Here is a 17,718-nt window from a genome sequence, read left to right on the forward strand (position 1 = left end):
ATAAACTATATATATGAATTGATGCATGCTTATATATACAAAATGTATCAATGATATTAAGCACTGTGACAGATAAGCAGATATATTTAACAAAAGTGTCTAGGGGCCAGAGAGATGGCTCAGTAGTATGCACTGTACATTGAACCACAAATATTTCATGTCACAGTTTTCTTGGCTCAGCAACTTAGGAGCAAACCCAAGTTTACCTTCCAGTATCCACATCTTGTGGCTCACAACATCCTGTAACTCCAGGTCTAGGGCATCTAGTGTCCTCCACAGGGAACTGCATTCATGCATGTGCAGTCATGTGAATGCACACTCACACACGGACACACACAATTGGAAGTAAAAATAAATACTAGAAAGTCTAAGAAATCTCACTCAAAGTTTAAATATCAGAGTAGAATAGAAAAGATATGAAAATATAGGCTATTAATATTTTATTTGGGAGTCATTAAAAATAGTATAATAGAGAACTAAAGAAATGGCTCAAGGGGCTGGAGAGATGACTCAGTGATTAAGAGCACTGACTACTCTTCCAGAGGTCCTGAGTTCAAATCCCAGCAACCACATGGTGGCTCACAACCATCTGTAATGGGATCCGATGCCCTTTTCTGGTGTGTCTGAAGACAGTTACAGTGTATTGATATAAGTAAAATAATTTTTTTTTTTTTTTGGTTTTTCGAGACAGGGTTTCTCTGTGTAGTCCTGGCTGTACTGGAACTCACTCTGTAGACCAGGCAGGCCTAGAAGTAAAATAAATTTTAAAATTTTTAAGAAAAAGAAAGAAAGCCGGGCAGTGGTGGCGCACGCCTTTAATCTCAGCACTTGGGAGGCAGAGGCAGGCGAATTTCTGAGTTCGAGGCCAGCCTGGTCTACAGAGTGAGTTCCAGAACAGCCTGAGCTACACAGAGAAACCCTGTCTCGAAAAAACCAAAAAAAAAAAAAAGAAAAAAGAAAAAAGAAAAAAAAGAAAGGAATAGCTCAATGGTTAAGGCACTGGTTGCTCTTGCAATGGATCAGAGAATGGGATTTGATTCTGAGCACTCCCACAACCATCTGTACTCCATTTGTACTCCAATCCCAGGGGATCCACCACTCCCTCCGGGCCTTGTGGGTACAGCATACAAGCACATCACGCACACATACATGCAGATGAAACTCTGATACAGAGAAATACACTAAATAAAATGCTTTTAAAAATTAAGTAACAGCCGGGCGGTGGTGGCGCACGCCTTTAATCCCAGCACTTGGGAGGCAGAGGCAGGCGGATTTCTGAGTTCGAGGCTGGCCTGGTATACAGAGTGAGTTCCAGGACAGCCAGGGCTACACAGAGAAACCCTGTCTCGAAAAACAAACAAAAAAAAAAACAAAAACAAAAAATTAAGTAACAAACCAGATTTAAGCCCTTGTGAGGCCCATATAGTCTTCTAATCTACACCCCTCTAACTTAGTACTGATGAGTAGAGTCATTTTAAAACGTGTGCACAGCTCTGACACTTAACCACTTTAGGAAATGGGGCCTAATTCCTCTTGCGCAGTCTCGTGATTTCCTCCTGATGATTAAAGTGGCTGTAACAGCATACAACTGCTGAGACTAGGACATTTAAAAAAAACAAAAACCAAACTGAGGCTGCCCTTTTACTCTCCACTGGAATACCCTCTCTGGAAGAAGCCAGCTGCCATACCATGAGGATACATCAACAGTTCTACCGAAAGCCCCACGGGGAGAGAACAATCAACAGGGAACCAAGGCCTCCTGCCAACAGTCATGCAAATGAGTTATGTTGGTCACAGATGTCCAACACTAGGATAACTTCAGATGAATGCAACCTTAGTCTTGATTGCAACAGCCTGAGACTGAGTCACGTTCTCAGCTCACTTAATAGCTCCTGAGTTGCTGCCCCAGCAAAACTGAGGTGAAATGTTTGTGGTTTAGTATCACTAAAATTGGGAGTAAATTGTTAGCCAGTGATGAGTACAATGGAAACTGCTTGGAGAGGGAGAAGGAGAGGGAGAAGGAGAGGGAGAAATTGGCAGATAGTACCAGATAAGCAAGTAGCAACTACTTTTGCTCACATAGCACCTGTGACCCTCAAGGTTTTGTTTAACATTTTTCTTTTGATGTAACTTTTCTTAGACTCATGGACTCAAAAAATTCCTCCTGTTTCAGCCAACTGAGGTATCTGAGTTAATAGTCAGGACTACAGGCCTTAGTGGTGAGTATACTCTCAAGTGTTTAGAAGTTTTTCATCCCATACATGTACTTCAAATATCCACCAACATGAACTTACTTGTGCGTATCTGGAGTGAAGCAATAAGAGTTTGGGTAGGAATGGAAAGTAAGTTCCCAGGCCTATGAGAAATATCCTTATTTTAATCAGACAAGATGAATCATATGAAGAGCTGTGATATGGCCATAGTTCTCGTTTCCATCAAAGTAATATATAGAAACAATCTTTAAAAGTACTATAAAGACTCAAGTGGAAAAGCATTGTTGGACATGTTCTTACTATACAGTATATGTTGGCCTGGACCTTTCTACAATCCTTGAGCTTTAGCCTCCTACATAATGAGATTCCTGGCTTGCAGCATGTCACCAGGCCAAAAATATTTGTTGAGAATGGAAAGCAGGTGCAGCCCAATGGCTCCAAACTTGGGGTTCTTCTGTCTCAGCCTCCCATAGAACTACAACTTCATGCCTGACCTAAAAATATCTTAAATCTACCTTCAAATATGATTAACAGTCTGTCTGGGAATATAATTCTCTCAAGATTTTGAAGGTCTTGGCTCATTTTCCTGTGGCTTCTGTTTCACAATCCTTTATAAGTTTTGGGATTTTTCACTCTAAACAATTGGTTCTCAACATGTGGGTTTTGACCCCATTGGGGCCTGCCTATAAGAGATCCTGCATGTCAGCTGTATTAAAGGGTCACAGCATTAGGGAGGCTGAGAACCACTGCTCTAAAACCTTAGACTCTGATAGAGACATTTTCCACTCCCTAAGCTGGGTGTCCAGTGGCCCTGAGTCGAGGCACTCACCCTTCTAGTTTGGTTCTTCTTGTTAATTAGTTCTAAGGTCATAATCACACTTGGTGATTAGATTTGTTTTTTCACTTCATTTCTCATTTTTTAAATTACATTTTATTTATTTTGTGCGGGGGGAGTCTGGGTATTTGTGTGGTGCCTTGGTTGGTTTACCATGTGGGTCCTGGGCATTCAATTCAGGTAATTAAGTTTGGTGGGTGGAGCCTTTACCCACTGAGCAGGCCCTACCATTTCATTCACACACACATACTCCACCTCCACTCTCTCTCTGTGTCTTTTATATCACTTCTTAAAAGCTTTTTTAATGTGTGAAGGCTCCCTCTGCTTTAAAAAAAAGATTTATTTATTTAATGTATCTCTATCTCTATCTGCATGTACATCTGCATACTAGAAGAGGGCATCAGACCTTATTATAGATGATTATGAGCCACTATGTGGTTGCTGAGAATTGAACTCAGGGCCTCTGAAAGAGTGGCCAGTGGGCGTAACTGCTAAGCTATCTCTCCAGCCCCCTTCTTCCACCTATTAAAATGGGATAATTGTTAGCAATCCTTCATTGCTGGTGTTTTGATCATCCTGGCAGTGTTTTGATCAGATTTACATACTTGGAGTTGAGAGTTACAGGCAATTATGAGCCAACAAATGTGGATGCTCAGAACCAAATGTGGGTCCTCTGCAAGAGTGGTGTGCAATCTTAGCTGCCAAGCCATCGATCACTCTGGCCCCTAAGCTTTAAGACTTTTCTTTCTGTTAGATGCTTAGTTCTTCTGTTTGTTTCGCTTTGAGGCAGGCTGTCAGTCTACAGCCTGAGCCAGCTCCAGAACAGAAGGACGGCCGGGTTGGGTGGGATGGTGTGAATGGGCAGTGAGCGTGCCGCTCAAGCTCAACAGCACAGGAGCTCTGGGGAGAGATTTAACAGTGTCTCCACAAAATCTATTTTGTTTCTGCCTTAGAATTTGTCCACTTTTTCCTGAATCGTGCCAAGTCAGCAGCCTCTGAATTTGTGGCCGCCCTTGACTGCACAATCCTGGCCTTGAAATGTTCTCTGAAGGAACTTGGATCACTCCGCCTACTGAATCAGCCTGTAGTTGGAGCCCCAGGTTTGCCATCATTTTTCCTATATCTGTACCTCTTGTAAAGTTTTCTAATTTCAGTGTTTTTTCACCTCATTCACAATTATTACTTTCCTCTAATGGACTACAGTTGGCTGTTTGTCCTGTAAGCTTTACAGCATTTACTTTGATTTGTTTTTTTTAAACAACACATTGTCCAGTGCTACCTTAAACTGTCATTATCCTTTTAGATTTGTTAATTGGTTAATTTACTTGTACATTCATCATTTCACCCAGGACTCACCTTTTGTAATACACACTTTACTGAGGAGTAAGGAGCTAAAAATATCAAGTCAAGGTCTCTACCATGTGTTGAATGCAGAGAACATACACAGAGACAGGGATTGCTCATTCCCTATGGTGTGTACAATTACAGAAGAACAAGATAAAGAGGAAAAATGTCGAATTTTCAAACTCATTTCATGTGCGAAAAGATGTGGAACCTGAAAAACATGCCATTTGGAGGGAAACTGTCAACAATCCATCATGTTAAAGATAGAAGTGTTGGAAATGAAGCCCAAGTAGCAGGGTCAGATCATAAGGGATCGTGAATGTCATGTTGAGAGTCGTGAGTTTAACTTTTCAAATAGCTGGAAGCATTGGAAAACTTAGATTTGTAATGTGATAAGATTTACATATTTCAGAAACTGGCCTTGGGTAGAGGGTGTTCATGTTTTTTTTGTTTGTTTGTTTTTGTTTGTTTGTTTTTGAGGGATATAAATCTATAGGTCAGTTGATCAGTGAGGGGAATGAGGAAATAAATTATCTGAGAAATAATAAAGGCCATAGCTCAGTTCTTCTCCATAGTGGAGTGGTGGAGAAGAAAAATCGAAGATTCTTGTAGAGGGCAGCCTGTCAGGACATGGTACATCAAAAGATTGTGGGATCGGAAAGGAAACCAGAAAGAAGCCCAATGTATCTTCCTGCTTTCCAGATGCCTGGCCACAGATAGTGTGACCAATTGTCTCTTAGAAAAAGCAGGTGTGTATGTGTCGTCCAACAGACAGTTGAACTGTGAAGCTCTAGAGAGAGACTGAACTAGAAATATACACTTGGAAATCTTGAGTGTAGAGAAGGTATTTAACATTATGGGACTAAGCTATGTTCTCTAGGAGATACTAAAAGATAGATGGAATCCCAAGGGAGTAGTCACATCTTAAAAGTGGACTATGGGAAAGATCGTGAAGGATATAGTTAAATAATATCAGGAAGGAATAAGGAGAGCAGGGTGTGGCTGCCTATCCCGTAATACTAGCACTTGGAAGGCTGGAGCAGGAAGCCAGTGAATTAGAGTCCAGCCTGGACTACATGCTGAGACAGACAAAAGGAGGAGGTCATAAAGAGAACCTGAAGTGTTCCTACATCATATATTGAATTTAAGGAGAGAGGACTCAGGCTTGTCAACATGCAGTATGTACTTCCTGGAAAATGGTCATTGAATTTGGTGATGATATTGCCATTTAAAGAGCCGTAGGAAAGCTGGTAACCTGGAAACCAGAGGGACTGTAGGTTGAGGCAGGAATGAGAAATGAAGAAGTGAAGTCATGGACTATAATACATAGCTTGCTTACTCAGGAACTGAACATAAAGACAGCTTCAGTGGCTGTGGCTTTCCAGCTCAGACAGTTCTGATCACGTGGTAAGGGAGGTCTGACAATATGACATTTGTACTCAGTAAAGATTAGATAGCTGGGTCTAATCACGTGGCACCAAGCCTTTAAGGTTTTGCTTAGTCATTCTTCCTGGACTACATCTTTTCCTTTAAATTCTTTCTTTCTTGTCTGTTTAATGCTGGAAATTGTTTAGGCACCAAGTTTCCTGTTGACGCCTTCATGTCCCATTTTGAGAAACTGGTGCAAGGCCCTTCCTGTTTTGTTCATTAAAAAAAAAATAGCTGCTATTTACATAGCAATCAGGATACTGTCAAGAAATGCTGTGCGCATTAAGTCTGTCATGATGTTGTTCTAGTATTAGAATAACAAACTTGTGATCTAGTTCATCTCCCAACAATTTAATGTTGCTGAATGAAGTTGTAACAGGAGGCTGGGCTTTCAGAATCAAAGACTGAACTTTGTATCCCCTGGCACTCTTGAAATTGTTACTGAATGACTAGCCAGTTATTTCATGGACCCTCACACAATATGCCTAGGAAGGCATACTGAAGATGTAAACTCACTCAGAAGACTGAGTTAAAGGTCTTTGGGAACACACGGAGAAGCTGACACTTTTGAAGTTCACTCAGGTTACAGGCTCTTGCATCAGTGTAGAATCTTAAGCTGCATCAAGCTTGCTTCAGAAAGCTTGTATTTTACTCACTCACTAGTATTTCTCTTCCCTTGCTTTGTCTCTCATTTTTGATGATAGAGTGCTTGGTCATAAGAAAAGCTATTCATTCCCAAACAAACAAACAAACAAACAACTCTAGAAGTCTAAGTAAGGTATGTTCGGGATGGAGGACATGTTTAAGCGGTTTTAACAGTTCTCAATTCAGTGGTAGAAATATGAGGAAGAAAATGTTACTAAAGATGTTATACAAATATTGAATGTGGAGAGGGCAAGTATCCATTCAGTATACAAATTTCAACTCACTCAGATGTATACACAAAGGATATTTATGGAAATGATCACCTTGGTAATTCTATGTTTAGTTTCTTGTGGAATCTCTGTTATTTCCCAAATACGATGTACATAATTCTTTTCCTCAATTCTTTTAAAGACAAGGTCTTGCTATGTAGCCCCAGCCCCAACTGGATTCAAACTCATAATAATCCTCCTGTCTCAAGTCTTTCTTGTTTTTGTTGTTGTTGTTTGTTTTTTTCTAGTAGGTTCTTACTGTGTAACTCTGGCCATCCTGGAACTCACTATGCGTAGCCCAGGCTTGCTTAGAACACACAGCAATCTGCCTGCCTCTGTTGGAATTAAAATATACCACTATGCCCAGCTTTATTAGCTTTTTTTTGTTGTTGTTTGCTTGGTGGGTTTGTTGTTTTTTTTCAAGACAGGAACTTGTTATATAGCCCTGAACTCTTAATGTAGACCAGACTGGGTATAAACTTGTGCTGGGACTACACTATGAACCACCAAGCCTAGCTACTCATCTGAAGTCTGAGTAGGCACCTCAGTGTGGCTCAGCATTACACATAGTAGCCAGGAGCACACTAAGCATCCATCAGTGGATGAGCAAATGATGTAGCACACCCGTGAGTGTGTGTGCCCCGACACAGAGTACTGTGCAGACTTATAAAGAAGGGGATGCGATGGCCTGAAACACAGCTGTAACTGCAGAACATCATGCTGAGTGGAATGAAGTAGGAGCAGAGAGAGAAGTACTGTGTGATCTCACTTGTGTGAAGTTTTAAAAAGCCAATCTCATGGAATCTGTAGAAAAGAGATAACTAGAGAAGGTCGGAGAAAGGAAAGTTAGTCCAAGGGCACAAAGGTACAGTTAGATTGGAAAAGAAAGTTTTATTGACCTATGGCATTACATGGAGGCTATGGTTTATACAGTGTACTTGGAAGTTACTAATACATTGAAATTACTAATAGGCTTATTCTTAAACATTCTCGAATGAAAAAGTCAAGCTGGTGAGGTGATGGATATATTAATGTAACTGAGTATTCCTACAATGTGTATATGGATTGAAAACATCACATCATACACACAGTTATTAGTGAGTTAAAAATAAGATTGAAAGGCTGGTTGTGGTGGCACAGGCCTTAAATCTCAGCTCTAGATAGGCAGAGGCAGATTGACCTCTGCGTGTTTGAGGCCAGCATGGTCTACGGTGTAAGTTCCAGATCAGCCAGGAATACAGTGAGACCCTTCGTCAAAATAAAAATGTACTATCTCAAGCAAAACAAAATAATGAAGAACGAAAAGATGATGACATTGTCAGTTTAGTGGGTGTCCTCCACACACGGGCTGGGTCTAATGCATCTGAGTACTCCCCATGTCAAGCTCAGCTTTGCAAAGTGAATTGAATGGAAACTTACTTGGAATCTGGAACTGTGTGAAAAGGACACCAGGAAGAATACATGAAAAAGAGAAACTATGATCTGATTCTAGAAAAGGTAGGTATGAGCTGGAATATAGATATCGGGAAGACAATATTAGCTTATAAGGCCATATTATATTACTATGTGTTCAATATGCTATAGATAACAGGCTAAGCAAGGCTTCTCAATGTCTGGCTCCAGTTCTTAGCACCAGCTGTCCCCATTTCCACTTATGAAACGAGAGATTGGGTAGTCTTCACCACCTTGCTCTAGCTTGTGAAATATGCCTAATTCACATAAAACACAGCAAAAAAAGAAAAAGACTATTTTATGAATAAATCGGAAGTTGAGTACATGTTGAGCTAACATCTTCCTTATACTAGTTTAATAAAAACATGTATTTATTATTGTATTTAAACATTTATTTATAAACTAGGGCCTAACTCTATAGGGCCGGAAGTATGTAGCGCAAGCTGTTTTTGAAATTGAGCAATCCTCCTGCCCGTCTCTGGAGTGTTGGGATTATAGGTGTAAACCGCGAAGCCCAGCCCTTTGGAAATCAATTTCACCTGTTCCCTTTGTAGGAAGTAGAAAGGAAAGAACTAGAAAGCCACTAAATCGTGTGTGCGGCCGTGCTCCCCGAGATGAATTCCAACATCCTTTTGGTTTAGCTGGCCAGAGCACGGCGGACACGTAACCCAGGCTCGATGTCCTCGTAGTGAGAAAGGGAAGGGCGGGTGTGAGCTCCGGGGCGGGGCGGGGCAGGGCAGGACGGCGTAGGCCCGGGGCAGTGTAGCTGGCGGGGGGTGGGGGGGATACCCCGACCCCGGAAGACCGAGTCTTTACCCCGGGCGAGCTGCAGGCCAGGTGTACCGGAGGCGGGTGCGTGAGTGGGTCGTAGAGGAAGGCGGCCGCCTGGGGCTCGCGTGGGCAGAGGCGCGCGCAGCCGCACGTCCGCAGGGGAGGCGGGAGCGCTGAGCGCGGAGGGCGGGGCGAGGGGCGGGGCGGGCCCAGGCTTCTTTAGCGGGCGCGCGGCCTGCCCCGGGGAGCCAGGCACGGTGGCGCGGGCCGAGGGTAGTGGGTGGCGAGCGGCGATGGGCCGCGGTTGGAGATTGCTCGTCGGACTCCTGGGCGTCGTGTGGCTGCTGCGCTCGGGCCACGGCGAGGAGGGGCGGCCGGAGACGGCGGCACAGCGCTGCTTCTGCCAGGTGAGGCGTGCTGGCGGCCCACGGGCTGCGCATCTCCGGGCGCGGACGATCCTGATGCGCGGCCCGCACCGCGTTCCCGATCGCCCGGGCCACCCTACGATAGGCTTGGGGGCCTGGCCAGCTTGTCACACTGTTTCCTTGCATTCTGCCATGGCTGCTCCGCGTTCACAGGACCCGGGGGTCTGAGTGGACCCGGTACCTCTTGTGCGCGCACTGCCGGGGACGTCCCCAGCCTTTCTGCTCCGGATGGACTCTTGGGAAGACTAGCTGTTCTTTAGGTCTTGCTGTCGTTGTCAAGAGGTTGAATGACCTTGCGGGGCTCTTTGGGTGCCGTGGCCCAACTGTCTGCGACTGCCGTTGTCCTGTGATTTCTCGGCCTGTGTATGGTGCACTTTCTTCCTGAAGCTTATTCTTGCATCCTGACACTCCCTTTGCAGAGTCTGAGGCAGGCCTTAGCTCTTCAGTACTCGAGTTTGATTATGAGCTGTGATTATTTACTTCTGTAGGAGATGTGGGTTCCCTGAGCAAAACATTCAAAGAATTTTGTTATCGTAGTGTAGCCTGTAAATTTTGTATGAAACCGTTTAGGCTAAGCGCACTGAAATAGCCATGAATTTCATTTTGCAGTCTTAAGAAAATGCTAACAGATAGCTTGGAAACACCTAGAAGTATCTGAATTCAGTCGATGTGCTAGTTTCTTAGTGTGTTCTTGTAAAGCTTGGAAGAACTCTTGAATATTAGCGGTTCCGCAGACTTTCTTCTGTTGAAAAAGTATCAGATCATTTTATTACTGAGTTACTTAATATGCAAATTGTATTGATGTACAGGCATTCATGACCATACTTCGAGCTGGCCTGCACACTTTCTTCCCCTTCGACTTGTTTTACTGTTCTTTACGATGTTTAAAATACTGGTTTATTTTGTGGGTATGTATATTGTACCTGTGAATGTAGGCATAGCAGGGAGTGTTTGTAGTCTACAGCTTGCAGGAATCTTTCTCCCCATCCACCACATGGGACACAGGGATCTACCTCGGGTCCTCAGGCAAATGACCATAACCCGTGGAGCATTACTCTTCTTATAACCACCTTTTGGTGGACTTCGATCTCTGAAATACATTTATAAAAATGGAGGGATAGACAGCCAAGCCATTCGTGTGTCTTACTATTTGTGATCAGAAATAGATGTGTGCAGAGTATGATACTGTAAAACGCTGGGGTGTCAGGAGGAAGAGGTATTATCTGTTTCATCGCTTGAAATTTTTGGATCTTATTGTTTTGTTGAGTAATTTGGGAGCAGAGGTGAGTTGTGGAAAGTTCAGAAAAAGGCTATTTTTCTTTTGATTACAGATGTTAGGTAAACAAAGTTGCAACATCTTAACACTTGAGATAGGAATAAGCAGCTTTCAACTAGCAGTGTTGAGAAATGATACTAGGAGTTAGTTACACTTTCAAGTACGTTCTCTGGATAATGCTATACAAATACTATTTGACTCTTCAACTTTGTCACACCCAACCTTTTTGGATATTCCTTAAAATTGAGGAACTTTTAATTATTTTTGCATTTTCCTTTTGGTTAGTAATTAAGGGTCTTTTGTTTCTTGTCACAATATCTCCAGATCTATCCATCCATCCATCCATCCATCCATCCATCCATCCATCTATCTATCTATCTATCTATCTATCTATCTATCTTTAGCCAGGGCCTCTTGACATAGCCCTGGCTGTCCTGGAAATCACTGTGTAGACCAGGCTGTCCTTGAATTTACAGAGACTTCACTGCCTTTGCCGGCTGAGTGCTGGGATTAAAGCAATGGTTACCGTGCGCCCAGCTCTTATTTATTTTTCTGATTTACTTATTTAATGTGTATGTTTGTTTGCCTGCATGTCTGCACACCACATGCATGAAGTGTCTGAATAGGCCAGAAGAGGATGTTGGATCCCATGGAACTAGAGTGTGAGCCATCATGTGCATGCTGGGAATCGAACTCAGGTACTGTGGAAGAGCAGTACTTGCTCTTGTTCACTGAGCTCTCTTTAGCCCCCAACATCCTCAGATTTAACTACTTCCTAATCTGCTAAAACTTACTTAACCTACCTTCCTTTCTTCCTTTCTTCCTTTCTTCCTTTCTTCCCTCCCTCCCTCCCCCTCTCTCTCCCTCCCTCTCTCTCTCTCTCTCTCTCTCTCTCTCTCTCTCTCTCTTTCTTTCTTTCTTTCTTTCTTTCTTTCTGTTTTTCAAGACAGGGTTTCTCACTCAGGTTGGCCTTGAACTCAGAACTCCAGAGGGCATGGTTTAAAGTTGTGCCCCATAACCATCTAAGTCACTTTTTCTTTAAAGGAAGAGTTTCTGGTTTTCCTCTTCAGAGTCACCTTTGAGTAATAGTAAACTAGCCTGGAGCAGTGGTGCTTGTGTATAACATCTGCAATCAGACTGATCAGAAATTTTAGGTCAGTCTAGGCTATGTAATGAGATTCTTGTTTCCAAAGTATAGCCTAGCTAATGACAGAAATAGTCAAACTAGTCTTAGGGTTTTTTTGTTTTGTTTTTCTTCCTGCTGCTGGTCTTTCTTACCACATCTGCCTTGGGTTACCCCATCTCCACCCACCTCCTTGTTGCACGGGTTTGTAATGGGGTTCAGTTCACAGGTGCTGAGTCAGAGCAGTCTGTGACTGTTTGACCTTAGAAAGTTACTGCAACAAGTCCCTAGTGCTTGTTGAGATTACATGTTGAGATCAAAACTGAGTTTAAAAAATGGTTTTCAAACCTGATATTTGATTGGTGCTCAGCAGATGTTAGGGAGATTTCAGTGTAAGATATACAAAAAATCATTTAGTTTAGCCATCTGTTTGCATAGCTTGCTGGGATTGGGCTTTTTGATGGGCGATGGATGTAATGAATCTTTGGGCTTGCCCAGTTGCTACATAGATGTCCTGGGTTCAAGTCCTTTTAACATGATTTTCACTGTATGTTGTAAATATTTAAAAAAAATTTTGCTTTATTGTATGTCTGTTTTGCCTACATGTATGTATGTGCATCATGTGAGTGCCAGGAGTCACTGGAGGTCAGAATCGGGCGTTGGATCCCCTGGAACTGGAGTTAGATAGTTGTGAGCTATGTGGATGCTGGGAATTGAACACAGGTCCTCTGTAAGAGCAACCACTGAGGCATTTCTCTAACTTCTATGAACTCTTTTCATAATAGTGTTTTATTGTTTACTGTTCATTACTCAAAATGGTTAATGTTTGGGACTTGTAAATCTTTCTTATAACCACTTGCTCTTTATTATCCTATGAAAACATTAATTAATAATATTATTAACTTATATAGAAAGTTGGCTCTTATCCCCATTTGAGTAAACAATCCCACATGCAGGAAGCACTCCTTCTTTGAACCAAAATAATATTTGTTATCACAAATACAGACTTAGATGAGAGGTCCTTCCATTTTGTTATTTTTATTTTCTGACAGTTATGTTGAATTATGCATCGTTAGAGAAAATGAGTGTAATGAAACCTTAGGCACAAGTAGTGTAATATATTTTAAAGATACAATCTCAGAAGAAATATTGAAGATTGTTATGGAGGACATATGAATATATTTTGCACTTAATTAAAAATGAGTGTATATTCCTTTTCACTAAAGCTGTTTATTGTTTTTAAGTCTGGTAAGCAGTAGTGATGTTCCGCCACCTGAGTGAATACATACATTTATTTATTGAGAAGCAGTAGGGTGGTATGTTCTGGAAGATGTCTTTATACACAGATACTCTGTGAGGTTAAAATCAGGCTAATTGTCATGTCATAATCGCCCAGCTGGTGCACATGTGGTGAGAATACTGAAGATCTATTCTCTTAACAAGTGTACACTATTACTAGCTATGGTCGCCATGCCGTTCATTCAGAGCCCAGATCCTATTTACCTTGTATTTCCCCACATCTCCCGCTTCTAGCCTCAGTGTCCTTGATATCCTTAGCTCTGTGAGGAAACATTTGTATCTAGCTCATTTTGCTTAGCATTATGCCTTCCAGATTCATCCAGGATTCCACAAAGGGCAGAATAGCAGTCCATTGTGTGGTGTGTGTGTGTGGTGTGTGTGTGTGTCATTTTATCCACTCGTCCATTGTGTGGTGTGCCTGTCATATTATCCACTCTTGCCTTGACAGATACTTAGATACTTTTGTATCCTGGATATTGTGTGATGCAGGGAGCACAGGTGAGCAGATGTCTCTTTGAGCCAGTAGTTTTATTTCTTTTGGCTGTGTACCCAGAGAGGGATTGCTAGATCAGGCTATGTTTTTAGTTTCTTGAGGAGCACCCACACTGGTTTCCATCATGCCTTGGTGTTTACATGCCAGCCATGGTGTGTAAGCAAGTGCTCCTGTTTCAGTGAAAGCTCACCAACCCTTCTTCCACTTTGGTTGCATGTCTTAGGACTTTATTTGTTTGGTGCTATTGTAAATGGAACTGTTCTCTTGTTTATTTTTTTCCCTGATAGTCTGTTTTATTAGTTTCTAGAACACAACTGATTTGATTTTTTTATCCTATGACTTTATTTAATAATTTGAGTTTTTTTTCTTTTGGCAGAGTTCTCAAGTTTTTGCATGTACTGCATAAGATCTGAAAATACTGATAATTTTAGTTATTTATTTTTAGTTTGAATTCCTTTTCTTTTTTTTCCATCTGTTTTTCTTTTCCTTAATTGATGCTTGGACAAATGCATTTCATAAGAAACACATACAGGAAATACAGCTGTAAGTACTTGGAATGAGAACAAGATCCTGATCTATGGTAGGAGCAGGCTTTCTTAGTATTGTACACAGGACAATGAGGAGGGTTTTTTTTTTTTTTTGGTTGGTTGTTCAGTTTGTTTTGTCATTCATTATAAATTAAAAAAATACTTCTCCCTGCAAAATAAGCTCCTTACACAGAGTGATCAGCCTTCAAACTGTTTACATACCAATCACAAAGACGATGCAACAGGTTATATTTATGTATGTCTGTGATCACACATATCTTTTTTTAGCCTATTGTATTTGACTAAATGGACTGTAGCCACTGGAGAATGTAACTGAGCCTTCCTTCCTCCACCCCATGCCAGTTTTCCATAATCCGTTCCCTCATTCCAGTGGGACAACTGGAATAATCCAGTATTAGAAACTTTGCAAACTAGGCCTATGTTTTCTTCCTCATTAGGGAATGGGGGCTGCTTTGGAGAGTAGGAGAGCTGGGTTAGCAGTGATGCTCAACAATCAAGCATTTATTCTCTTTACTTTTCTGATACCAACTCTGTGAGTTGGAAATTATTATTTTATGGAAAACACAGTGACAGAGGTGGGCCTTAGACCTTGATAGGCCTAACTGCAGAGCACAGTGGCTGTGGTGGCGCTGTCCTTTGGGAGCTTGCAGTGGGCACCTCCAGAGGCTTAGCACCTCTCACAGGCTAGGTCTTCAAATGGGAGTGGCTATGGGCTAGGCTTCTGTCTACCTGCTGTCTCTCAGTGTGGGCCTTTTTTACCTTTATTATTTTCCTACCCCAAACTGTTATTACTTGAAGTCTAGGGCAATACACTTGAGATTTTAGTAGGTATTAGTCACTTTGGGAGGGGAAGAAGGATGTATTTTTTTTCCAAAGGTTAGATTCCAGTGACAGGCAGGGCTGTACTTGGTGGTGGGGGATGGCACCGTGGGTCCCCAAGCTGTGGAAGCATGTTTCAAAGCATAGCACCAGGCTGTGAGTGTTTGATTGACATTTGTCGCTGTCCTGGGATTTTTCTTCTGTTTCTAAGAGTCTGTGGGTTGTATTAGTGACGTTTCTGCCATAACCCTTGCCTGTGACTGCTTTGGTAGTCTGCCAAATTCTCCAGTTTCTAGACCTGAGCTGACATCACACCTGCCACACTTCTTCCAAGAATGGGCTTCTGCCTCACCTCTTGGCCAGCATACCTCACCTGTCAGTTGGCTTGGATTTCCAAGTGTCTTTGTGTCTTCACTGAGTGCTCTGTTGAAACACTGTTGTTTTTATTTTGTTTCCTTGGCCACCCTGGTACCCATGGTTGTAGTGGAGAATGTGGCTTATTCCACATGAAGGGTAGAAGGTTTAAAAGTCTCCCGTTGTGCTGCCTCTTGTCCCTCTGCAGTCTCCTGGCTGTGTGCCACCTCTGCTCTGGGGGACCTTGTGTTCCTTCCTGGCTCTGGGCTTCCTCTGGTATAGTCTGCCATATGGACAGAAAGACAGTGAGGTGCGAAGGGTCACCCTTACTGAGTTCATTCCTTGCCTTGTGAGTTTGCTGCTGCAGCATGTGTTCTTGAGCTCAGATAGGAGGAACAGCAGGCAGCACTCATCCATTCACCCCTGCCCAGCCCAGGAATGATCACTGCGATCTACTGTGTCCTTTCCAGAAGCACGTGGCCACAGGCGGGGGTCACAAAGGTGAACAAACATGCTTTTGTCTCAATGATTTTATACTCTAGTTCAAAGGGTTCTCAACCTTCCTAATGCTGTGACCCCTTCATACAGTTCCTCATGTTGAGGTGACCCCCAGCCATGAAGTTACTACATTGCTACTTCATAACTATAATTTTGCTATTGTTATGGATTGTAATGTAAATATCTGATATGCAGGATATCTGATGTATGGCCCCTAAAGGGTTCTTGACCTATAGGTTGAAAAATGCTGCTCTAGTTGATGAGCTAGATACAGCCAGGGTAGTGAGGTAATTCTAATACTGCAGTACTAAGTTCTGGAAGTTCCCAGGAGAGGCAGTTGACCCACAGTGGGAGAAAAGCACACAAGAGTGTCCTGAAAGTGATAGCACTTAGTGATATTCTATAGGCTTATTTCCACCTTCAGTGAGCTCCTGGGACAGACAGGTGGCTTCAGCTCAGGTCGGCTCAAGCTCAGGCCTTTCTGGTTTGCCTTTTGTAACTTGCTGAGCCTTGTCCTTCCTGATGTTTCTATGTCATTCTTTTGTAACAGTTCAAAGCAAAGGCTAGAAATAGTATGTGATTTTTTTTTTTTTTTTTGGTTTTTCGAGACAGGGTTTCTCTGTATAGCTCTGGCTGTCCTGGAACTCACTCTGTAGACCAGGCTAGCCTCGAACTCTCGAACTCAGAAATCCGCCTGCCTCTCCCTCCCAAGTGCTGGGATTAAAGGCGTGCGCCACCACCGCCCGGCTGTGATTTTTATCCTTACAAACTCAAAAGGAGTGAAAGTAGAAATGATGGGTTACATGGATCAGCAAACTGCTGCGCCATCTCTCCACCTCCCACCCTTCCCCCATTACAGGTTTTCAATGTTATTAAATGAAGATAGTGTAGGATTTCACATAGTAAGGGTAAATATTAATTCAGTATTTTAATAAAGTTTTACTTACTTGTTTTCTTATTTTTAATATTTCTCTATGTAGCCCTTGCTGTCTAGTAACTCACTCTGTAAACCAGGCTGGCCTTGAACTTAAGAGACCTGCCTTCCTCTGCCATCTCGAATACTAGGATTAAAGACGCGTGACACCGCTGCCCAGCCACTTTCTTATTTTTTTTAAATGATTTTTTAAAAAAGATTTATTTATTTAATGTATATGAGTACACTGTAGCTGTCTTCAGACACACCAGAAGAGGCATCGGATTCCATTACAGATGGTTGTGAGCCACCATGTGGTTGCAGGACCTCAGGAAGAACAGTCAGAGCTCTTAACTGCTGAGCCATCTCTCCAGCCCCCACTTTCTTATTTTTTAAAAATGTTTTTAATTATTTGTTTGTATGTATATCTGTGGGTATGTGCATGTGAATGTCATGCCTGAGTAGGCCAGAAGAAGGCATTGGATCTAGCACAGCTGGACTTACAGGTGGCCTGAGCCACCTGACAGGGGTGTTGGGAACTTGGGTCTTCTGGAAGAGAAATACAAGTTCTTAACTGCTGAGTCATCATTCCAGCCCTTGCTTCCTTCCTCTTATATGATATCAGTTAATACATGTCTATCATGCATTTTGATTCTATCTATCCGCACTCCTTTCCCTACCCCTCCCAGTCAGGCTGACTTAGATCTGCCAGCTTCTGCCTCCCAAGCGCTGGGATTAAAAGTGTGCACAATGCCTGGCTATCCTTTTTAAAAAACTGTTCTCCTAGATCAGTTTGTGCTGTTCTATATGTATGGGTGTGTGGCTGTCCACCGGAGCATGGTCAACCTACCAGGGACTACATCCCTAAAAACTCTCCGTGGCAGCTGTCAATAGCTCCTCAGTGAGGGGTTGGGGAACTTCCTCATTTTCAATGTCGTTTACAGTGCAAACATAGCACACCGGCGATGCATTTTCTTTCTTGAACCATTAGGTGCTTGTTACTTAATGTTGCA

At 42.5% G+C, this 17,718-nt stretch overlaps 1 protein-coding gene across 1 annotated transcript in view; it reads left to right on the plus strand.

Annotated features, from left to right (window-relative positions):
- The first annotated feature begins 9,174 nt into the window (after nucleotides 1-9,174).
- The window catches only part of Ero1a (endoplasmic reticulum oxidoreductase 1 alpha), a 34,469-nt gene continuing 25,925 nt past the window's right edge, over nucleotides 9,175-17,718 (plus strand). The window contains exon 1 of the mRNA XM_028758587.1: nucleotides 9,175-9,364. Coding sequence (XP_028614420.1) covers nucleotides 9,251-9,364 — 114 coding nt within the window. The 5' untranslated portion in view covers nucleotides 9,175-9,250. The remainder of the gene's footprint in view (nucleotides 9,365-17,718) is intronic.

The sequence above is a fragment of the Grammomys surdaster genome, unplaced genomic scaffold (assembly GCF_004785775.1).
Source record: "Grammomys surdaster isolate TR1022 unplaced genomic scaffold, NIH_TR_1.0 126198, whole genome shotgun sequence".
Lineage (NCBI taxonomy): Eukaryota > Metazoa > Chordata > Mammalia > Rodentia > Muridae > Grammomys > Grammomys surdaster.